The sequence below is a fragment of the Platalea leucorodia genome (genome assembly GCF_965183815.1).
Source record: "Platalea leucorodia genome assembly, chromosome: Z".
Classification (NCBI taxonomy): domain Eukaryota; kingdom Metazoa; phylum Chordata; class Aves; order Pelecaniformes; family Threskiornithidae; genus Platalea; species Platalea leucorodia.
The window spans coordinates 84,842,678-84,867,427 of NC_138858.1; the positions used below are offsets into that span (position 1 = coordinate 84,842,678).

At 38.9% G+C, this 24,750-nt stretch overlaps 1 protein-coding gene across 1 annotated transcript in view; it reads left to right on the forward strand.

Moving 5' to 3' along the window:
- The window catches only part of ADGRV1 (adhesion G protein-coupled receptor V1), a gene marked incomplete at both ends in the record, with an annotated part of 282,764 nt that extends 259,341 nt beyond the window's left edge, over window positions 1-23,423 (forward strand). Inside the window, 3 exons of the mRNA XM_082336231.1 lie at window positions 12,445-12,636; window positions 14,354-14,531; window positions 23,305-23,423. Of these exons, the coding sequence (XP_082192357.1) occupies window positions 12,445-12,636; window positions 14,354-14,531; window positions 23,305-23,423 (489 nt within the window). The remainder of the gene's footprint in view (window positions 1-12,444; window positions 12,637-14,353; window positions 14,532-23,304) is intronic.
- Window positions 23,424-24,750: the final 1,327 nt, after the last annotated feature.

Consider the following 24,750-nt stretch of genomic DNA (forward strand, 5'->3'; position numbering starts at 1 on the left):
AGAGATAGGTCCATGTGGAGCAGAGTTATCTAAGGCATAAGATGGAAGTTCATCTGTATCTTAAAACTTGCCTTACTTGCTGACTATGTTCAAAGAAAAATTGTGCCTGTGCCTAGTTTATCTATATTAAATAACATATATAGGTATCCAGGTATATAGTTACACATATATAGTTATAGATAGTTATGGATAAACAGAATATATATTTTTGCTGCCCAAAAAATATTTATTTTATCTTAGACAACACAGAAACCACCTTAAAAAAACCTCACAGGTCATTTGCAGCTTTGAAACACTCCTAACAAAAAACATGGAGTGACAGTGAGGCAGAAGGTAGGTATGTGGAGACGAGAGGCTACAGTTTTCCACTGAGAGCGCTTGGAGAAACTGGCTTGGCCAGTTTTAGGAGTGTCATTATATTACATTAAACTGAAGTTTTCTGAGTGAGCCTGCGGCAAGAACCACCGTGCCGGTGGTGGTGGAGACACTGTGTCTGACGTAGGAGCAGGGAAAGCAGAAGCACGCTCAGGTTGTTACCATTTCCACTGCCCTCGCTGGAATAGGATGGTGAACATCACCCTACGGACTTCTACATTCATTAAATTATATGAATTATTATAATTAATTATGTGAAATGACACTGCCACACCACGCAATGAGACTTCCAGTACTTGCCTATATGGCTGGGTTTTATAGGCTTTGTATTTGACCTGCTTAACATAAAATTGCTTTGAAATCCACCTGCCTGGCATAGCTTCCCTGTCTCACTTCAGAATTTCATACTAATTCCCTCAAGAGATTGCTTTTACCTCTCATCAGGCTTTTCATTGCTTGCTTATCAGCCCACCTTTTCTGATAACTTTTGCAAGGAACCAAAATACTGTTATGAACACCTGAACATGCGCAGTCTGGAGGTGGAAGCCTAATAGGTCAGTGTTTCCGGTCTGACCTGTAAGTACCTCCAGACTGGTGAGCTCACCTCCACGTGCTGTCCCTGCTCTGCAGGCAGAGCCAGTGCTGCCTGTCATTGTGCAGGCAGGGAGGAACAAGGCTTGAGATCTTTCTCCCAGCACTGACTGGAGGAGAGATAATGGCACAAGTGGTAGCTGATCTGCTGTGACTGGGGATGGGAAAGTGCAAAGGAAAAAAAGTCAAAAAGCACTAGAGTAAAAAAAATAGCGAAGGGCTTATTCCAGTCATGTACTGTCTTCTTGAGCCACCATGCAGCTCTGGAGTTGGCAGCTGTCTGTGTTTGCTTTACATTGGACTTCACCGTGCAGCCAAGACAGCTCTGTCAAACACTTTGGGTGGTTTTGCAATGAGAAAACATGATACTGCAGAGCCAGCAGTTATTGCCATACAAGGGTGCTGGAAAAGAATAGACAGTGATCTGTAGCCCTCACACAAAGAGGGGGACCTCAAAAGGACATATATTCCATGTTAAGTAATAGGAAAAAGTAAGCTAAAATAAAACCCAAACCAAGCTTATTGCTTTGAAAAATATGTAAAAGTCCATCCTTCAACAGCTCCTATCATTTTTTCCTCTTAAGAAATGCTCTACCGATAGCAGGAATGGGTCACAGAGCTGGTCATATCCAAATGCTGTTTAGTGTTGCAAACAGATCCTAGGTCACTTCTGGCATTAATCCATTAGAGAGAATTTCCAATAGGGAATGTAACTTCTTGTTTTCCAAGTACAAGAAGAACCAACAATTTGATATGATGTGTTTCATGACTTAAACTATCTGTTGCTGACAATGGGCAGAGCTGCATTCCTGCAAAGTTCAGTAAATATACCAAGGCATGGAAATCAAATGTTCCAATTGCTTAGTTTTGAAATACGTATGTGTGTATATATATCCTTTGGTATTACATTAGTATGCATTGACATACAATTTAGGTTTTTGTAAGCAGGATCATAGGGAAATAAATAAATACTACAAGGCCATTACTCTCCCAAGTGGTGTTCTTGTCTCAGAAGTACTGAGTGGTCCCTCTTTAGAGTCAGCCAATGGAATTGCCTCAATGTTCATTTCATTCCCTTTCTATTTTCTGTAAATTTCCCATTTTTTTTGTTCACAGCTTAGTAGTGGTATTTTTGTCTGAGTCTATTTAGAAAGCCCTGGTATAAATTTTTATGCCAGTGATTTTTCCATTAAAAAAGAAAAAGTTGTAACCCACAAATGCAAATTCTAGAAAGCTTTAGAGCTACCATTGCTAAAAAACCCTCAAAACAAAAGTTTCTAATACAAGGCTGACATCGTATCCATATTTAATGTGAGTTTGTTTTTAATTTTACTTTGAGTAACACTCCCTATGAAAAAAGATCTCATTAACTCTTGAGGTACTTTTTATTCATCCAGAGCTTTCTCTGCTTGCACAGACTGGGAGCAAGGATGGGGGGAGAAAAATCAGCTCATTATGTCAAGACAGGAAGTGAATGATTTCAATGACAGAGCCAAATATATTATTATACTTCCACCTACTTTTATTCACCTACTTGTCAGATATGGAAGGACGTCTAGTCCTTGTCCTAATTTTTGCCCACGTTTCCCTTTTTTTGAGGAGCATCCCTAACCAAAACAGTGTTAACTTCCTGCTTTATAAATAAGACTTGCCTTCTGCTGTCTCTGAAGCTGTGGAAAGGCAGTAAATATCTACAGTAATTGTCATTAAAGTCAAGGGGATTAGGGAGTGTAAACTGCTGACGGGTTCCTATGAATATCATTTAATAGCAAAGCCTGCTAGACAAGACCTTTACTTCTGAGACAATCAGAGCTCTCTGGCAAAAATAACTACTTCTTGTAGTAACTTACACATCTGTTATTCTGGACATAAAAAGCATTAAAAGTCATTGTGAGATACTTGCTGGGGTCAATTTTAACTAAGGGGAGGTTGAAGATGGTGAGACTTTATTTGGTTACTTACAGCACTGTGTGGCTGTAGCTCTCTAACTGGCTGCAGCATCCCCAAAAAGTTTTCCCTTATTCCCACCAGTCTTGCCTTAAAACACCCAAGCAGCAGGTATGGAAAATAATTATATCAGTAATCCACGACCCTTATGTTCTCTCCAAGCCAGAGTTTTTTGAAGGTTTCTTGCATTTATGGCTTCTGAAGTTGCACCAGTCAGTTACAGTTTTACTCTTTTATGGCACTGCAGTGAAATGCTGCTAAATAAATGGTGCATCCAATTTCTCAGTCAGATATCAAGAAATAAGAAATAAAAGACATAACAGTAGGCATAAGAGAGGTTATGACACTGAAAGAATCAATTAAAGGGAAAAAGTGTTGTTATAGCAATAACTCCTAGCTTTTACTTAATTCTTCATTTTGAGATTTTATGTAATAACAAGTAAAAGTTCAGCAATAAACAGAAAGTTAGCTTCTTTCTTTTGACTCTTCCTGTCTGTCAATGCTGACTTTCAATTCTCTATTTCTTTTAACTCTGTGTATTTGTCATTAATATATATAAGCAGAAATTACTGCTTTAACAAAAAAAAACAAAACAAAACAAAACAAAACAAAACAAAACAAGACAAAACAAAAAAACTTTAACATGCTGCAGGAATAGCACTTTCTTTTACATTTTACATGGCCAAGATTGACCCGTATTCAGTGATGCTAGTTTGTATGGTCCCCGAATGTAGTTTCTTCAATTGCTAGCTTCCCTCTTCAGTATTGCTTTACTATGCTAGCTTTCAGCTCGCTTTCAGATATAACTAGAGAATTAACTGCTCTAACACTGTTAGTCAGGGAATCTCTTGACCTAGGGGCAGGGGCGACAAAGGCTTTTTCATCCACCATTTCTTGTCTGTCTGAGAAAGAAATGACAACAATAGTAGGCTTAGATTGTAAGGTGTGAGCTGAAATGTACAGTTATAAATGTTTACCTTGGAAAGCAAGTATGAGAGTAAATGTTTGCAAACTTTTGTAAAGCATACGTCCAAATTCATGACCTCTGATATTTCTAGGTCTTTACAGTCAATGAAGTTGAAAAATATTGTAACCTTATAGCTTTTGGTCTTTCTGTTTTTTCTTTTTTAGTGTGGACAAAATAGTCTGTTTTTCATTGATATAGGATCTGGCTGCTTTCTGCTACCAGAGTGGTCCTCCACATAGCACAAAGCACAAGAAGCACCTAATGCAAAGAGGACCTCAAGGGACACTGTCTCCAATTTCAGTTGTTTGTGCAGGAAAGAAAATAAAAAAGGCAGAGTGGAAAAAAGCCATGGGCCAAGAAATGGGGCAGAGATGGGGAGCAATGGGGTGCTAGTCTGCTTTGTCTGCTCCTGGCTGTTCTCAGCCGCCTGCAACCATGTGTGGTTGATGTGATTTACCAAATCTCACAGAGCACTTTAAGGAGGGACTGCAGCCAGACCTGCAGAGGTGAATTGCAAACTTCTTCTACATGCTGACTCTCCCATGTTTGCCATCCATAGATCACGCCTATCCCACTCTTTGTACCTTTGGTCTTTGACTCGGTGTTTGCTACTTCCTCAGCCAAGCTGAAATACAAAAATAGGGCTTTCTTGATATTTCCAGGATGACTGGATTGGAAGGAAGGAATGGTATCTCATTCTAGCTTAATCTGCATATCTGGCAAGTTTGGCTAAGCATCTGTATTTTCAGTGCATCTTCAAGCTGAACACTTCTCTTCTAAAATTTGAATCTGACCTCTTAAAACAAACAACAAAAATACCCCAAAACTCTTCCACCACTTGCAGGGCTGAAATCGGAGGTACAAATGGCTGCTGTGTGGGAGTAGCTGCAAGTATGCTGAGAGCTATGCAAAATATTTATAGTGAATCCTGAGTATCCAAGCAAATCTGCTTTTTAAAGATTTGCCAAAGTTTGTGAATGCTTCAGGTAAGCTTGAGCCAAGTTTAGACTAAATCTGAGCTGAATACAGTTTGCCAGAAAGGAATTTATGGCTTTGGCTTTGGGTAGAAACTGCAAGATGCAGCATGGTCTTGGCATAGCTGGTTCTGCATAAAAAGAAACTTGGCAGTTTAGACTAAGTTTCAGGTGTTACGTTAATATTAGGAAAATGTATTCATAATGCTGAAAGCATGGTATTTTTATCATTATTACAGAATATACCCATAACCTCTTTATCTGTGGAATTATAACTCTACAAGAAAAGAAAGAACTCAGAATAACTATATCTTAGTGCAAACCTGTAAATAGATTCTTAATTTAATGGTAGATATATGAATGATTACTTTTCTTCATTCCATTTTTTCTGGTGGTTTCTGTGCATGTATGTGTACACATATGTGTGTGTGGTGGCAGTTGTTTCGTTCAACGAGTGGTCTTATAATGTTGCCTACCAAGATGGTGTGAATTTTGCAGTCCTCAGTTACATTTATTGTTGTCTTTTGATTTTGATGTGAATTTTTAGAACTTCAGCTGTAACTGATGCAAATCTTTTCCTATAGAGCAAAATGGAGAGTAAATACCTCAGGAAGCAAAGTGCGGATAAGGTGTAAATGTTTCCAATAGAAACTGTGATAAGAGAAATTATATGATATTGATAAGAATGATAACAGCTTCATCAAAACTGGTGCTTAACAGCAAATAAACAGTCAAACCCTTGATGATACATAGCAGGTCCAAAGTCTACTTATTAAGTGTAATCAGCAAGTGGCAGGGTTGTGCTGCTAAGGACATGGCTTTTACGACAGTCACTTTAAATGCTAAGAAAGAGTTAGATTTAAACAGAAGGATCTGATTTATGTTTCAAAGGTTAATATTTCTGGAGAGCTATGAGTGGGAGATGTTAAGCAACGGCTTAGGATATAGTATCATGTGACTAAGATGATACTTCTGTCATGATGACACCAATAAAGGATCTTCAAGCTGTTCTCAAAGAAAAATATGGTTGAAGAAGACACAGAAAAATAAAATGTACCTTGAAGTCTGCTTTTTTGTATCTAGTTATGCACAAAAATGCTCTGCATGCAATTTATTGTAATTATCTCTGAAAACAAGGAAACTTGCAGAAGGAAATAGAGAATAATATCTGTTCTATGTGTGTCACTTGGTTAGCATTATTAATGGTATCATGTGTATGAATATTCAGTTCCATGGCTAATTTTCTTCCAAAAATTATTAGGAAATACAACAATATCAAACATATATCATACATTGTACAATGGCCCTTATAATTTCCTGAATATGATTCCTTTAACATTGTGAGTAATTTTTTGCTATGCCACTAGCTTCTTGAACATGGCAAAACATGCAAATTATCTGGATTAATCAGACCAGTAATTTTGCTAAAAGCAGTAGGCATTTGTTATGTAAATCAGTGTTAATCCACGGCAGGCTTTTGACTGGCCAGTGATGGAAAACTATGGGAGAAAAGGGAAGTCCGCAACATAAGAACTTCAAGTAAATTAGAGAAATCCCCAGGGAAGTTCACAAAAAATCCACTACAGCATTAAGGTGCACAAGCATCAGCCAAGACACTGACACTAGGACTGGCAGCAGCACCCATGGCCATTGACAGCCGCCCAGAAAGGACAGCCTGACCATTAGACTGACAAGCAAAGGCCTTTCTGGGACTGGTTGCCAAGAGTAAATTAGCGTAATCCAGACAGAGATTAAGATTAAATCTCACCCTGATAAGATTAAAAAAACTGAAGTGAAACTAACCAAAGCATAAACCAGTATGTGGAAATTCCTCTACAGTGACTACAGACAGCAAATCTCGAAAGCTGATCTGAGTAAAGACAACTCTTCTGTTGGCAGAGACACCTGTTTGTGTGATTTCTTGGGTTCTTTACCACCTGGCACCAATAAATATGTAACTTTAAAAATAATAGTGATGTTGTAGCCACAGTGATCTAAGGATCAGAATGATCTAGTTCTGGACACAGAACTTGTGGTCTAACACAAGATACCATCTTTCTTCACAAGCCTTGGCTTCACTTAAAATATTCTCTTTTGAAAAAAAACTTTTAGTGATATAGTCACATGATTAGTGATATAGTCACATGATGATAGTTACCAAATTAAATTTTCCAAATTAAAATAGGAACTCAAAGAGTGCTTCTGTAGAGTGCACTGAATTTTTGTTAGTGCTGATACATACCCTGAAACAGGTTGAGGAGCTGTTCAAATGGAGTGTTCAAATGACTTTTCTTTACCAAAAGTCCTGCAAAGATACTTTATTTTTATAAATAGAAATACCATTCCTCTAAAATAAACAACATTATCTGAATCCACATCTCCTCAGAAAAACAGTTTTTGCAATTTCAAGGGAGGATATCTCAGGCATGGATGAAAATACTTGTGTGAGAAGTATGACGTATATTAGTTTTTAAAAAAAAATCTAATGCCTTGGTGTGTTTGTGTTTATCAGAGCATTAAAAGCCCTTTAGCTTACAAGACCAATTTAAATTATGGGATACAGTAGGCATCTTGGTTTTCTCTCAGTGTGTAAAGAGGAGATGACGAAGAGGTTTGTTGATGGCCTACAGTCTGTTGTATCCTCTCTCATTACCATTAGCAGAGTTATCTCAGTTTCCAAATTTAGACATACTGTAGTGTCAACACAGTGAGTTGGAACATGCAGAATTAGAGGATAAAGTGACAGACAGACTACGAGTGTCAAATGTGCAATGACGGCTTTCTATGGATCAGTCCTCCAGGTTTGCATGCGACCTTATGAAGTGTAAAATGTATTCTTTCCTTTTATTGACAGCTGTGGAAGTCTGTCCTTAATTTACTGGTTTCTTGCAGCTGTCACTCCACAGAATAAATAAATCAAGCTGTTGTATATGAGAATCCCCCTCACACCCATGCATGCACAAAACCCTCCCATAAATTATAAAATGTACCAGGAAAAACATCCCTTCTTCTCCTAAAGAGAGCTTTCCACAGTCTCTTCAGTCTCTGGGCAACTTGTTCCGGTGCTTAATTACTCTCACATTAAATATATTTTCCTTATACCCAGTTGGAACCTCTCCTGTTTCAACTTAGGACCAGTATCTCTCATTCTCCTGCCATGCCCCTCTGTCTGCCCAGTAACCACCTCTTGTGTATTGGAAACCTAATAGCAGTTAATGGCTATTAATTCACCTCTGAGCCTTCTTCACGCCAAAAAGCCCAGTTCCCTCAGCCTGTCCTCACAGAGCACATGCTTGAGTCCCTGACCGTCTTGATGACCCTCCACTGGCCTTGCTCAAGTTCTTACCCATCCAGTGCTCTACCCATCTAGATGACAATGTCCTTACTTGGGTACCAGAGTGCTGTGGGAGACCATGCTGAAAGCCTTGCAAAACTCAAGCAGATGTGATCAACTGCTCTCCCCTTGTCTACTGGACCAGTCATGGAAGGCAATCAGGTTGGTTATGTATCCATAGCAAATCCAAAAAAAGATTGGTGAAGTATCTGGCATAATCTAGAGCAGCATTGAGGCGGTCCCCACCTCACTGGCTGAAAAGGTCCCAGTGGCCTCTTTTTCGTGTGAGCTTTACTTTAGACAGTTGTAGCTGTGGTTTTTCTGGATATTTTTTTCCCTGACATAACAATGCAAAAGAGCAGATGTACAGACCAGCTTGCTGAGGTGAAATAACAAAAGCTTAATTGTCTTCCATCAGCATATATCAGTAAAATAACCAGCAGCCTTTACTGACAGTATCCTATACACGCTTTTCAGGCAGCCACCACATCTGAGAACTGTAAGGGGGCAGCCTAATTGTCTGCTTGAAGTAGTTCTCACCTTCCTCTATGGGAGACACATTCGCACACTTTTTCCTCTTATCTTTCACTATGACATTGTATTAATACTGCTATCATAATGTACCTGTAAACAACATGAGGTTAAATGCTTTGTAAGCAGCCCTGTGGGCCCACTGCACAGAAGTTATGTAGTATTGCAATTAAATCCTCCAGAGTCCTAGTTCTTCAGCTTAGTTGTTCAATCTGCTTCCATAGAGCCCAGATCAAGTTCTCAGCTCAGCAATCAGTCATTTCACTCTGAGACCCAAGTTTCTTTTGGCCTCCCTGTACATGCTTGTGAGCTGAGGAGAATGGCTCTGGATTTGTATACAACAGCAGAGGATATTGGTACTAGGCTGAGGTTTTGGGGTCTAGGTTTCTGGGGTTAGGTTGGAGTTTTTTTATGAAATCTTCTTAAGAATACAAAATTAATATTTACCACATTTTTAACAGAGATGTCATTGCCTGGATTACTAATATCCATACCCAGACCTATGTTCTTTCAATCACTTTGGAGCGTGTAGGTTTCTTCCGTGAATATCCAGCAGGTCTGATTGATAGACCTTTCAACAGAACTTGACTATTCTCTGCATTTCATACTTGGTCCAACTGGCAAGGACAATGTCGGCATGTCTCTGAAAAAGTAAAGTGGTCCCAACTTGGCCAAAGTTGTTTATATGATAAACACAGTGAAACATATATTACAGTGCCAACAGCCTTATTTTCCTAGTGCTTTAAGGCTATTTTTACAGTATTAAAGGCTGAAGTGAAAAAGAACATAATGCTTGTCAAAAGTATGATGAAGGACAATTCAATTCTCAAACTAGTGCTTTTGAGAAAACCCACTGAGACTATGAAAGCTGTGGTTGCACTGACACAACCCAAGTGTCTGCATCCTGCCCATGCTGTTTCAGAGTAATAGCTGGTGCTAAAATAAGCACAAATCAATACAACTTGACCTATGGCATCTTCATGTGTATGATCATTGGAACTTGGTGTTGTTTGAGCAGGATCATTTGTCTTGTTTTGACTTCGCAAAATTCAGTTGCAGCCATTTCTAATAGAGACACAGGATAGTGAGAATAAGACCACAAACCCCTTTTGGTACTTCAAACAAAACCACTGTGATGGCACGTAGGAACTCACCTCTACAGAGTGTATGTTCTCAATACTTTAGACTTGGATAGGAATACGGGTCAAAGAAGGTTCCATCCTTTTTCCAGCTAAGCAAGAAATCTTCTATCTGGCAACACAGTTCCTGTGTAAATGTATAACCTACTTAGGAGTGTTGGGTTTTGTTAGGTATAAGCTTCTGTTTGTAAGGCATTGCCGTAATATTTTACAGGAGTGGGAGAAGTAAAATTCACAATCTTTGTTTCTGTTAGCTAACTCAGCCTGTGACTCCTCCTGTCCGTAGAGAGTCACATAACCAACCTGAGTCCGTGTGCTCATTATGGAAGGACCCAGAGGAGCTGTCTCATCATCTGTCACCCATTGCATCAATACATGGGAGTTCTCTGAATTGCACATACTGAAGTTCCCTTTTCAGCCTCAAGAAAAGGTGGGCTGCAGCAGAAGTGCCACATGAGGTGATGCATCTCAGGAATGCTGGCTCCTGCTGCCAAGGACAAGGGTCTGTGTCTCTGAATGACAGCAAGGGGAAGAAGTGGTGGCAGCAGGGAGGAGTGGCAGCAAGGATGCTTTGGGTGTCAAAATGCCTTTCTGTAGGTCTGGTAGAATAGTTCCTCAGAAATAGCACTGTTCGAAACACAAAGAGAGTTAAATCAGGATACCAGGCTGAGTGACAGAGATAATTGTGGCACTTTATTCCATGTTTATTTGTTTTAGTAGAGTGAGTGTCCACACTTGAGGCTGCACAGGAGAGTGACATAGCATGGGTCTTGCATACCAATGCCTTATGTCCCTGCAATTCTGTAAGACAGGGCTGTGCAGCATTTTCAAGTAATGGGTTTTCTTGAAAAGTACAAAACCACTTGAAACGTGTGTGCAAATTTTGTGGCTAGATCCTCAGAGAGTGAAATGCCAGAGGCTGCTCTGAATTCAGTGTCTTCACTGTTATCTGTTCTTCTTGGGTTTTTTATCCTTTTCATATCCATTAAACAACTTAAATTAAAAGAAGTCCATTTGTTGGTCGCATTACGCTTGACGTACATCACAGTCCTTGGATTTGTTTATAGAGTGAAATGACATTTTGGTTCCTTTTTACTGTCTCTTAAGTGCAACATGTGTTTGCATCAGTTTTTTGGAATGTATTTACTTACATGTATCACAAAGAAATTTCCTCTCAGTTAACTGCTCTGGGTCCTCATAACAAAAAAACAATAATCTGGAGAAATTGGAAAATGTTTTCACAAATAGTTGTTTTTAACACTTTTGTTTGCCGATTTGCTGTTAAAAAAGTGCACATATGGAGCTGTATGGCTTTATAGCAACTGTATGAGACTATTTCCAGTGTTTGACCAGCTGAGATTGAAATCCCATTGAATCCTATTGACTTCTGTTATGTGTCATTTTGGACCAGACTGCTTTGTCATATAGTTTAGGCATTAGAAATTATGAATCTGTGGATCGTGAAGTGCTGCTGCCTGTTTTATAGGGATGGAAATGAACATATATCTTGAGTATTTGCAATCTCTATGTATTTTTAAAATTCCTTCCATTAGGAATTCCCAAATATAATTAGATTAAACTCCTTACTATTTATAATCCCAGTTATTACTTTCATGACAATGGGTACCTTTCCATTAAATTGTTCTGTTTAGTACAAATGGTTTCAGGGGTCTAGAGGACAATGTGAAATACAAAAAACAATGCAAACGTAATTGTACTGCAATGCTCAGGAAGAATCCAGAAGACTTCTTTCTGTACTCTTTTGTTTAACTGCTTCTTTAGTAATTATTGAACTGGTTGATTTATCAATTGAAATGGATATTTTCCCTCAGTATTAGTGCAACTTAAGAATTAAAGTCAGGTTTCATATTCAGAAGTTCAATCACTGGATTTCTTTGCAAACAAAAGACATGGTTGTAATACTTTTCTTGGCGAAGTCTAAAGGTCAGAATTAGCAAGTTTTAAAGAAGAACTGCAGAGGCATACGGCAGAGCCTTTGTAGTAATCACAAATGAAAGACAGTGCTGAATTAGTGGATATCATAGAGAATCTAATTTATACTTACAACTTGGTATCTCTGATGGCAGCAGTGCAGTTTGCACGAGATTGAAATTGGGGCAAGAATGCAAAGAGCCAGCAGGTCAGTAAGGAAATAAAAGAATTATGGCTAGGGGCCAGCAGCCAAATCCTATTGTAAAGGCAGCCCTTAGCCACATTTTCACTATTATGACAACTGTGAAACTCAAGTTGGTTTTGTTGTTGTTGGGATCTTGGCTTTGCTTTGCAACCATGTGGGTTCAACGAAATAATAATTTTCAGTGACTCTCTTAGGCTGGGGTTTTTGTGTGTGTGTTTGGCTGGAGGCCTCAGGATATGAACTTACTTTTAACTTCCAGATCTTTGATGTGCAGTGACATCGTCTCTTAGTTTCCATAGAAACTGGTGGCAGCCCTTTGGGACACGGACAGCTGGTGTAAGGGAAGGCGTCTGCTACAGCATATAGGACCTTGCCATGAATGCATTCAAACTCTGATCTAGGTTCCCTGCATTTCACACACAGATGTTCTTTTTCTCTGTTTGTTTCAGGGTCTTTATGTCTTTGTGGTATATTTTATCCTGCACAACCAACTTTGCTGTCCTGTGAAAGCAAGTTATACCGTAGACATGAATGGACATACAACTCTGGGTTCAGCTTTTTTCACACATGGCAGTGGTCTGCCAGCTGCAGGTGGAGAGATCAGCAAGTCCACTCAGAACCTCATCAGTGCTATGGAAGAGGTAACAGTGCTCTCTGTAGTCATTATCTTGTGTACTGAAAATGTACCTGGAGATTTAAGTGGCTGTATTAACACAGGAATGAGATGCTAATTATTATAGGTTGGCTTTGGGGAGGGGGAGATTATTATTTTTTTTTTACCATAAAAATTGCTATCTTTAGCCATGATGTTATTCTTGGAACTTACTTACAATTCCCTAGTAATATCCTATCTAGAGAATTTCCCTTTTTCTACTTGAGTCTTCAGTTTGTTTTAGAGGCTGGTTAAAGTGTTGTCAAAAGTAGGTCATGAGAAATCAAAATATCAGCTTAGTTCTTTCAGCTTACTGTATGTCTTAGATGAGTTTTAAGTCTTTAATTTTCCAAAGTCATGCTGTGCAAAATTTCTGTAAATTTTAATAGAACGGAAAAAAATTAGAAAAAAAAAATTTAAAAAAAATTGGAATGGAATGGCATGGCATGGCATGGCATGGCATGGCATTGCATAGAATAGAATAGAATAGAATAGAATAGAATACAATACAATACAATACAAAGAAAAAAATTTTGAGGAAGATGATTTTCAATGTCTTTATTGCTAGAACTGGAATGCTGCTAGTATCCCTTTTCACTACCTGTAGTAAACCAAGGTTACTTTTGCTGCTATGTACATATGTGTGCTGATAGAGCTAGTTGAAAATTTTCCAGCTAAACAGTTTTTCCAGGAAAAATACCAATTTAATGGAATTGAAACATTTCAAGGGAACATGTCAGTTCTAGTAATGATTTTTGTGGAAACCAAGCTGCTCACCTGGCAGCTGTTTTACCTGTTTCTCTACCTGCTTCACTGTAGGTTTGTCTGGATTTTAAAGCTCCTCAGCTGCCTCCTGGCAGACCACTACATTTATTCAACTTCTCAGCATCTCACTTAAGGTGGTGCCTGACTCCCCAGTTTAGTGGACAGCATAGGTTCTCAGCTCTACGTGGCAAGCTTTTATGTTTCTGAGCTCCTAAATGGTGGATGAGCAATAAACCAAGAAAATATATTTTGCTTGTCCTAAAATATATTTTTTTAGAGTTCAGTGTTTTGGCTTTTCATCACATTTAAGGAGGAGATAGATTTTCAAAACTATCTCTTCTCATGAACTGAAATTCTGATTTTTTGTGCAGCTCCACCTTAAACCGAAGTGGCAGATGAACTATAGCAAAATTGATATAGAAATTGTAGGGCTGTATACCACTACCAGAACCTTCAACGACTGGCAAATTACTTTAAAATATTGTAATGGTAAACATGGGAAGCAGTGGGTTGCCAACTGTAGATCATATAATGGAAACTAATGATGAAAAGTGGTTATAGAAGGAAGAAGCAGGGTCCAGCAGAGGAAGAGGCAGTGGTAAGAGAGGATTGAGCTGGAACCTTTCAGTGCTTTAATTTAAAGTTCTCCATACCAGGGCTAATGTTCAGAACTTGCAATATTTTTTCGACTTTTTGAGATAGCTAAGACAGGCAAAATAAACACAAGGTTAAATGACTTGTAATCAAGTTACATATATATAAATATTAAAAAAAAAAAAAAAAAAAAAAAAGAAAAAAAGACTACGTGTTTCACTATAGAAGTGACAGAATATCTGCTTCCAAAATCTCTTGGTCTTGAGTTCGGCTCTGGTCATAGTTTCCAGTTTCTATACTATAGTTTTGATGATTACTTCATTTCTCTGTCTTTTTAAACTTTGCAGGTGCCTGCAGACTGGGAGAGGGCATCCTTGCAGCCTGCTAGTCAAGCTAGTGCTGCCTTTAAGCAGAGTCCACAAAATGGCAATGCTTTCCACCCTTCTGGAGGATTTAGTACCAGCTCATTGGTTGCTGATGAGGAATCACAGGAGTTTGATGACCTAATATTTGCTTTAAAGACTGGTGAGTGACTCTTCTCTTTGTTCCTGAAAGGCTGTTATGTTGTTCTTCACCCTAATGGTGTCACCATTCCATGAGATCCAATTAACAAGATCCATTAATATAATCTGATTGCCAGTGAAAATCTGAAGTAAAATTGTTCTGCTTTGGACTGCTATTCCGCGAAAAATATTGTGCAGGCTACCTAAAATAAAAGAGAAAGAGTCTGCAAAAATATGTTCTGAGTCATGATGATAAGCAGACCTGCAGAAAGTAGGAGCAGGTTGGAGGCTCTAACATTTTTTCACAAGCGCTTAAATGGCTAACTTGCTGCTTCTAGACATGATCTGTCTTGTCTTCTTTTCCTTTATTTTTCAAATTGATATCTAGAGTGTATACAATGCTTATCTTTATATTTTATATATATATATATATCTGTGAGAAACAGCATAACTTCATAAATATTGATTCTCCCAATAAGTGTAAGACAAAATATTTGTATAAAATACATTTGGACCTGAAAACCGGTGTACACTGGAAAGATAAACTAGATAGACTTCTGCCCAAACACAAGAGCCAGCTGTGATGAGCTCACCATGCTGCTGGAGGACAGAAGCACGGGAGGCCACTCTAGGTGTCCACACTCAAACTACACCTGCAAAACAAAACATTTGTAATCAGATTTCCCTCAATAGCCTTAGAGTTCAAGTCTTCAGAATCCCAGGCTTTTCCCTCAGTTATGTATTGCTTTTCTGCCTTCTCATCCACTCCACCAATGAAACTTCAGGTTATTCAAATGGTGATATAAATAGATAGCAAGACATGGCCACAGGCGGAAGAAATTAAGTGAAACCTGATTCAAAGATAGGTCAACATGGGAATGTCTGATAAGACAACCACAAAGGCAGAGGAGCACCATCGGGTAAGACCTGACAGATGCTAACCCAAGCCCACCTCCTCTAGGCACCTCCTCTAGGTGAAATACAAATGGACTACCTTGGTAGTAGGAGGTCACCTGAATGATATTTGGGGATACCATCAAGCCTTGCAAGAGACAACAGAGAGGTACTGGTGGCATTAACAGCTTAAGTGCTCTGGCACCAATAATCTCAGGAGTTTGTTCCCTTCAGTGACACCAGGGAAAACAGTCAAACTGGTTGTAAGACTGGGACTGCTGCTAATAAAGGTGTAGTTTTATTCAGTATATTCATAACATTTTATCTCCTAAGACAATTTCCACTGCAGAAAACTCTTCTAATTATGAAGATAATTGGATGATTAATAACTGGCTTAGTATTAAGAAATACAAATTTTTATGAAGATTATCACAAAATCTGTATTGTACCTGTTAATTTTCCTGGGCATTTTGCAGACTACTTCTGCTTTGTTACAGAGTTGAAGATTTTGGGCAAGACTTTCAAATCTAGCTGCATAAGCTTACAGTTGCAAATGTTTTTTTTTAAGTACCTAAGAAGGTAGCTTTTACTTTTTACTCCTTCCTGAATATTTTGAAGGGAAACAGATAATTCAGATAGTTAAGATATGAAGCCATTCACTTCTAACACTCCCACCATTGCACACAGTGTTTACTGCTTAAGCAGCTCAGTTGACATCACTTGGCCTATTTTCTGCAGTAAACTCTACACACTGTGGAAGACTGAGTCTCAAATCATGAAGAACAATCTAGGCAGCAGCAGTAACTAAAACTCATGGCTAATATAATTCACCACAACATTGGCATTTAATGATTTTTTAATAAATCTTCAAGCTCCATCCTTAGTTAATTTGTTTTCAGTCCTTCTAAAGGAAGTAGGTGTAGAACCAGCTTTTGATTATTTTGCCTAAATTCTATTATTGGCTTCTTTATTAATGTTATATTGTCACTTGTTCTTATGAGCTTTTTGTATTAATGTGATTTGAAGCAGACACCTCAGGCCACAGCTGGAGAAAAATATTTTTCTTTGTATTACTGATTCAAGTAGTAGCTGACCATTTTAGCTCAATGGTTATTCATGTGCCCAAACTGTGTCCCCAGCAACATTATAGGGCAAAAAAAGATGATTTCTAAGCCAAACCTGTTATTCCATCTGGTTCCAGCCCCACACACAACATTTGAACAAGCCAATCTGAAGAGGCGGTGTTGAGGTTAGAGTAGCTGTAACCACCAAAGTAAACGTTTATCAGCTATTGCCTTACATACGAGCTGTAGCTCAACACATACTTTAAACCAAAACACATGAGCTTTTCTGTAACTAAAAATCATATCTGTTTTATTATTTTCATCCAGACCTGCTCTCCAGTCCCGTTCAGTGCATTGTCAAGGAGTCAAGGTGCTCCCAATGGCATGAGGGAGGGAACCACATGGAAGCAATAAAAAGGGAGATGAGGTGGTGGAAAGTGGGATTTCTTCTCTGTTTGGCAGTACAGGCTTATGCTGCTGAAGTATTCACTGAGCTGTGGTCTGACAGGAATTTTATGATACAGTTAAGCTAGCAGGCACTGAAAGGGGCCTGTCTCCTGCTCCCTCCTGGCAGCACATTTTTTCTTCCACTCTTGCATTGTTGCTCCTACTCACATGAAAACACAACTCGGGTTAGAGACTTCTCCTCTCCCTTTTCTCTTCCTTTCCCTTTCCTTCTCCTCTCCCCCTCTCTCTCCCTCTCCCCTTGACACCCCACATCAGTTTGATGCCCTTTGAGCACCAGTCCCTGCTCCAAAGGAGCAGTGGTCATCAGCAACTGGAAGACCAGCACCTCTTCTCTAAGTAGGCTAAAATGTATGGGCAGTTGAGATGTGGTTTTGCTGCCTTGCTCTTGCCTGTCATTTGCTGTAAGTAGTGCCTCTCAAAGCTTTTTACACCGGGCTTTATTTCAGTAGGCTGAGAATTCCTCATCTCAAGCAGACAAGCCCCTGAGAGAGCAGGGAAAAGGTGCTTTGCACCACATCAGCTGTTTTTATTAGTCCTAAACTGGGAGGTGCGTCTTTTGGGTATAGAGGAAGAACAGAAATGCTTGCTCTGCTATTGTTTGAGCTTTACCTCTGATAAGCAGCAACAGAAACCTCCATTATCTGTCATTCCCTAAAACTGTCAATCTATAACCAAACTCAGCCTTAGCTGTGCTAGAATATTAGCTCCCACTCTGAAGGCTGGCTGAGGATCAGCACTGATTAGCAGACAAATATGCAAAAATGTCTTTATGCCTCTGTGCACTTCATCTGTCCTTTCTGCTTATGCAGTTTGGAGCTGTCTGAAGGTTACTTTAATTTATGCCCACTGTCTGTAGCCTTAAGGTTTAATCTGGCAGCCAGGATCAGTGAGAATGAGAATATAATCACAGCAAAGCTAAAATCTCATTCCTGTCCCCTGCCCCACCCTTGCAGTGCAGCTGGCCACTCAGCAGTAGAAATGAAGGATGAGTGATGCAGGTTAAAAAAATCAAACAAACCCCCAAAGCACAACTTTATTCTTTAACTTGCAACGGTTTAGTAATTTGCAGTTTGCAATGCAGCTCCACAAATAGATGCGTTGGCACACTTGGCCTTATTGCTAAAGAAATGTGTTGTAGAACTATGCACTTAGCCCTCGGTTCCGTAATCGTTAATGCTGGGCCGAATTACAGATTAACCTGAAATACGAACTGGGTCAGATGAAGGCATACAACTGCATTTCTAGCAAATTAGGACAACAGTGTACTGTTTCTTAACCAGCTTTTATGCTACCTTTATGCAAGTTTTGCATCACATGGCCATAGAATTTTTTGTTTGGTGCAAGAAATCCAAAAGCTGGACTTCTTATGTCATAAAGCCATGGCCTCTGAATGCCTTATCAATCAGTTCCTCCTTCACATCAAATATGTTCCTGTCCATACAGAAATATATAGTTAGGATTCACTGTGCTCATTGTATCACCTCATCTCTTATACTGTGGGAATTTTTTTGGAAGGCCAGCCAGCTTCAAAGCAGTTTATGTGAAGGAAACTGTAGAACAATTATGGTAGGAAAAATTAATTTACAGACACGTCCTGCCTATTGATATGTGCCAAAACCTTTTTTTTTAATGTTTATGAATTTGGCTTAAATTATTTATTTTATTATATTTCATTTATGGCTCTAAAAATGCATCAAAGGCTTAGCTTCTACTGAGAAGGACAATTATTTACTAAATAGTTTTTGCTAATTGCACTAATTAACTTTAAAAGTGCTGTCATTTTGAACTGGATCTCATTTTTCTTCTGGTCTTTTGTGTAAGGTTTATATCGATAAACAATTTAATAAGACCATTGCCTTCCAGATTGTCACAGTGTCATATGTTACTGTCATTGAGGCTAAAGCCCAGTGTAGCAGAATTCCCTAAGGACTTCTATGCTGGTTAGGGCTGGGGAGTTAAAAAGGGAGCCAAAAGAATAAAACTAGATGGAATCTGTCTCAAAGCAGCAAGCTGTCCATCAGCTTTGCTCTAAAGCATAAATACTATAAATGCACAATAGCTTTACTGATCTCTGAGCTTCCATCCATATTCCCATCTTCTACAAATGCTTTTGTCCTTCCCCTTCTGTGATGCATAAAACTGAACCAGTTCATCCCTTTGGGTGAGATGTGAATGCAAAACACAGCAAAGCCTTTGAGAGAGGCCCAAACCGCTCCAGTGCTGACTGGTGACCCATCCCTGAAGGAAGTTGTTTGCAAAGACTTTTATAGGTTAGAGCAGAGAATACCAGCCTAGCACATGTACTTTCTAAATATTTTCTTCACTATGAGGACGGTGAGGCACTGGAACAGGCTGCTCAGAGAAGTTGTGGATGCCCCATCCCTGGAAGTGTTCAAGGCCAGGCTGGATGGGGCTTTGAGCAACCTGGTCTAGTGGAAGGTGTCCCTGCCCATGGAAGGGGGGTTGAACTGGATGATCTTTAAGGTCCCTTCCAACCCAAACCATTCTATGATTCTTTGATATGACTCTATGAAAAATATATCGGACAGTATCAATGCAGGATATTGCTACATCCACATTTCAGTGTATTTTTGCTCTTAATAAAGGCATATGTGATACATCCTAAATAAATATTCTACATGTAGAACACCTGGGAAAATCTACTGTATAAGTTAAAAACTCCACACAAATGCAGCTATTACAATAACGATGCTATAAAAACCAACTCATAATTTTCAGTCTAATACAGCCAGGGTTCCAAAGTCAGCATTTTTTAAACCTTGGTGTTACCACTGTAGGTGCCTGGTTTAAGAATTAAGCATCTCGTGTTGGGCATCCTGAACTAGAGGAAACATTTGAAATTTCATATTCTGAAAGGTGTTTAGTGCGACATCCTGGAGACTTGTCTGTCACAGGGCAGATAAATTGTAGACGGTGGCAAAGTGCCAGATTCGTGCCCTGCCTTATGAACCTACGTCATTCCTGTTTTGAAGGGCTCACTTCACAGAAAAAAAGGAAGGGTAGCCACTTTGCATATTCATTCAACTTCTCATTTCTGATTGCTTACAAAAATGTTAACTGTTGGCTGTTGAACATGACTGCATAATATCCAGGAAGCATTTTTAGTCCAATCTGAACTTTATTCATATAAGTCTGGATGTCTGTTGGTGTCATTTCTGTAAAGTCAAAACCCTGAAAAAAGAATTAAAGTTGGTTCATGTAGCTTATTAATTTCTATCTAATATGTCTTACACGTACAATATAAATCATGATTGATTCAGAAAGCAAGATGGAAGCGCTTATGAGATAAAAGGTCTCCCTAGAGATATGAGTACTGTAATTATAAAACAAACTCCATCTCCCTTAAAATGTTTTAGTGAAAGTTTGAGATATATCTGAACAAGCAGATGATAACAGCTGGTGTTCCAGGGCATGCAGGAATGCACTGATGAAATCCTTCAACCAGCAGATGTCACTGGAGGGATCTCACTGGGTTTGCAAAGCGAGCTGCGACTTTTCAGTTTCTAGCTAGTCCTTTGATATAAAAAGAAAGGAAGAAAGGCCTCATTTTCCTGCGTTTTTTTCTTCACAAATTGGGAAAAAGTAATACTCCCTGCTACATACCTACCATCCAACTCTAGCATCACTAGGGGAGTACATGCTTTTGGGGATCTGACTGAGTTTAAATTTTGCTCTAATCTGAAAACAAGCTGGACCTATGAACTCTGTGAAACTCCATTGTGTAAACAGTCATACCCTTCCCAGTCTGCCGACTGTTTGGTAAACTGGTATCTTGGTTACATTTCAGCTCTCATTCCTAAAAAGGATCAGGTCTTACATAGTTTGTCTTTGCATCAGCAGCAGAACAAGGCCCTTGTAAACCCATAGTACCCTACTTCAGTCTCTGGTTTACCAAGTTCCTGATAAGAACTTCTGTAACAAAAAAAATCTCCTCTTACTTTGCACAAAGCATGTACAAAGCATGCATGAATATGGCATTTAAGGATATACATAGTCTATATAATACCATATTAGACCAGTATCCAATCTTTTTATAGTGACCAGCACAAGATTCTTTAAGAAACCCCATACCGAAAAATTGCAGTATAGCCACCAGTAAGACAAATATCTTTCTAACCCCAACAGTCAGTGTTCACCTTAAAATCTGAACCTGGGATGATCATATTTATATAATATGATTTTAAACATTTTCAATAATATATTTTTCCCTTTTGAAATTTGTACCCTCTTCAGCCTAAATAAATATTTTGAGTGAATTTCAGTGTTAATGATGCTACCTAAGAAGTAATGTTTTGTTTCTCCATTCAAAGTATTTTATTTACTTCAAGGTTATTACCTTGTTCTTCCATCCCCAAATGGTAAATACAGCAGTCTGATTTATTGTCTCTATTTCCTTTCTAAAACAAACAGCTTTAGAGAAGACAAGAAAAAAAACAAATAACTTGCTCATGCAATTGCTGTTTTTCCCAGGACTTTCACACAGCTTTGAGTTATTAGGACCATTATTCAATAAAAGGTTAAATATGCATATAAATTTAAATCACTAAGTACAGCTTAATCATCTTTAGTACACTTATAAGCAAGTATTTTAATGATTCAGAGCCTAATCTTCTTGTCTTTATTATTGTATCTCTGTACATTGATGGCTTTTTACTCTTGTCATACTCTGTCAGTTATTGCTGGTCTCTCAAGAGCGTTGGTCATACAGACCCAAGAACAGGACTCATCTAGTAGATGTCAATGAATGCATGTTCACTCCATGACCCAAAAACCAGGTGTAAGAAGGATCATGGTGCAGAAATACCCACTTTTCACCTGGATGCAGTAGGGCTGGGTTCACACAACGATGCAGCTGAGTTTGGCCCCAACCAGGACTTCTTCAAGACCTCTGCAGGAAAGCCTGCCCAGTCCTGCAGGTTCTTCTGCTCAGGTTCTCTGAACCAAGCTCCATATTCAAGATTGTAGCCTGACTTCCCATAGCAAAGGAGCATCCCACCGCTGCCCCCTTTTCCGTACTTCTTTTCTACTGGGGGGTGGTGGAAGGAAGGGTGCTATGGAAAAACTTTGTAAAAGTGGAACAATAGGGGGCATAGAAAATGATGAGGTAACTCCAAAAAAGTAAATGACCCTTATCTTGTCTTTTGCCAAACAAGCCAAAACCGGGAATGTCAGCTGAGGTAGACATAAGAGATGCATTGTACAACTGATAGAAACTCCTGAAAATATTTTTTAGTGTGAAAATGCGAGTCACTGCCTCTCCCAGCGTACCCTGTTCAGGGCTTTTTGAGCCAAATGTCATTCGTTTGCAACTCCCTTGAACTGAATGTAGTTACAGATCTACTTCTGCCCAAAATGAATAGCTTCCATATAGTTATTTGTAAGTGATGTTACTGTTAAGACCATGCCTGAAATTATTCTGTCTTGAAATCACCATGCCTAATTACACTGATGTGGAGTTCTCAACAAATTTATAGGCTAGATGCCCTAAACCCCAACAAGACCCATGTATTTTTCAGGATTCGCTCTACAACTCAAAGAGAGGAGCTGAAAACGCACTGAAGTTTATAGTTCCAACTGATATTCTGTGAAGAAGTGGTCTGAAAAAATAGACATTTCATAAAACCTAGTGCAGGATTATGTATCTTCACATGAATCAACTCAAACCTCCCCCCAAAAAAACCCAAACCCCCCAAAAACAACAAGGAAGCAACAATCTAGCAGAACTCCTGTGACAAAAGGATGGAGAAGGTGGCCTCCTGAGGTCTCTTCCAGACATGTCTTGGAAGTTTCCATGGGCCAAAGTCTAGTATTCTCTCACAGTAGAAGAAAAACACAATACACCAGCTTGTGCCAAATGTGGGTTTAAAGAATATTTAGTCAGCATCCTTTCTTGTGTTGAAATTACAATCCTATTAAAACAGCTGGAATTATAGTTTAGCAGGGAAATTGTATTATTAAAAATCAATTCTTCATGAAGTCATCCTTGGAAATACCAGGCTGTAACAGCCAGACCATGAACCCAGCCTAAGCCAGGCCTTGATTTATGCTCTTGTGATTTCAAGGCAACCTCTGAATAGCTATTGTACCATTTACTGAGACAAATAAATTGACTGACAGTGGATTATGAAAAAGCATATCTGGATGCTGCAAAACTATGTCATATAATGTTATAATCAGTGGATTCAGAATTGTAGACTAGCAAGAGGAAACTTGCCTCATCATGGTGGGGCAGGGAAGCACTTCAATAATCAGAATAAAGCAGAGCAGGACACGATATCACCATTTCTGTGTCAGGATTTCATTCTCACTTATTCTTTTTTTGTTTGTTTGTTTGTTTTGCTGTTTTAGGTGCAGGTCTCAGCATCAGCGATAATGAATCTTGTCGTGGCAGCCAGGATGGTGGCAGCATGGCTAACTCCCAGATTGTAGAGCTTAGAAGAATACCCATAGCAGATACTCACCTCTAACTCCACGGCTTGCTTGTTTTTCTGTTGTTTTTTTTTTTTTAATTCAAGCCTCAGTATTTTTATATTTGTACTTCCTTTTGCACTAAAACACTATATGAAACTGTGTAGTAGAATGCTGTGAGCTTTACTGAACGTTTAACATGGAATGTTTGCTTGAGGTTTTGTATATCAGAAAGTAAACTGTAATTTTTTTACAGTGGCTGAGCATCAATAGATACCATGGCAATCGGCCTAGATTTGTATCTTGTAGCTAGATGGCATATTTCACAAACTGTAGCTTTTTTAATTAACCTGTACGTGTAACACTGATTAATAAAAACAATAGAGTCCATTTGATACAAACAAGTCTGTTATTTCTGCTTGCTGCTTGTGGAGCTGGAAGATGATGCAGACACCCTGTTGGACAGGAAAGCTTTTTAATTACAAAGTTGTTCTAAGTTTTCTAAGCTGTACTCTTCTCACTGGTTTTTGAGTACCCAAATCTGTGAACTTTACAAATTCGAATAAAGACAGTCTGGAGCCAGAGAGCTTGAAATTTAAATTGTTACATGATAAAATATGCAATGACCTGAAACAAACGAAGGGAAGGGGAGATGAAGAACAAGAGCACTGACACTGCATGCTTTCAACTGTGTTACCTTGCTGGTTTCATAATAATAAACTCTCTCACTCTTCTCACAGTCAGAAATAAGGGGGAATTCCAAAGAGTTGAATTTTCTGTTAATTTCTGTGGGTGTTACACAGATATCCCTGTTCTGATTGAAGCATTCAAGTATTGCATTACAGAGTTAGATCAGTAATCTGGGGTCATAAATGAGCAAGAAAAGTTCCTTCCCTGGAAAAAAAAAAATATATAGAGGAAGTATTTCAGAACTGAGAGGGGGAGGCAGGCTGATCTTGTAGGAATCATTAACTCTGCATCTGCACAGACACTCTGGAAGAAAACACATTAAAGCAGGAGACCAAGGCAATTTTCCTCTGAACGCTTCTGAGCATAGTATAGAAATACAGTAAATGAGAATGCAAGCCTTTCATACCTTCTTCGGGAACTTGCCTAAAGGCTTAATGCTGGGCAAGCTCTGAGCAACATCCTCTCCCTTTAAAAGAAAACTTTTCTTATGGAAATCTTTCTGTGAATTTTGCTGTAGTGATATACAAATTTTACTGTATGTAATTACTTGTTGAGCTGAAAAGAAAAACAAAACCAAACAAACCCCACTTCTATGTCCCAGTTCTGTAATAGCTTGTAGGACTGCACAGCTTACAGTCATTGCTCGTATCCAGAGCAGACACAATCTTTAAGTTCTAATGCAAAAGCACTCACATA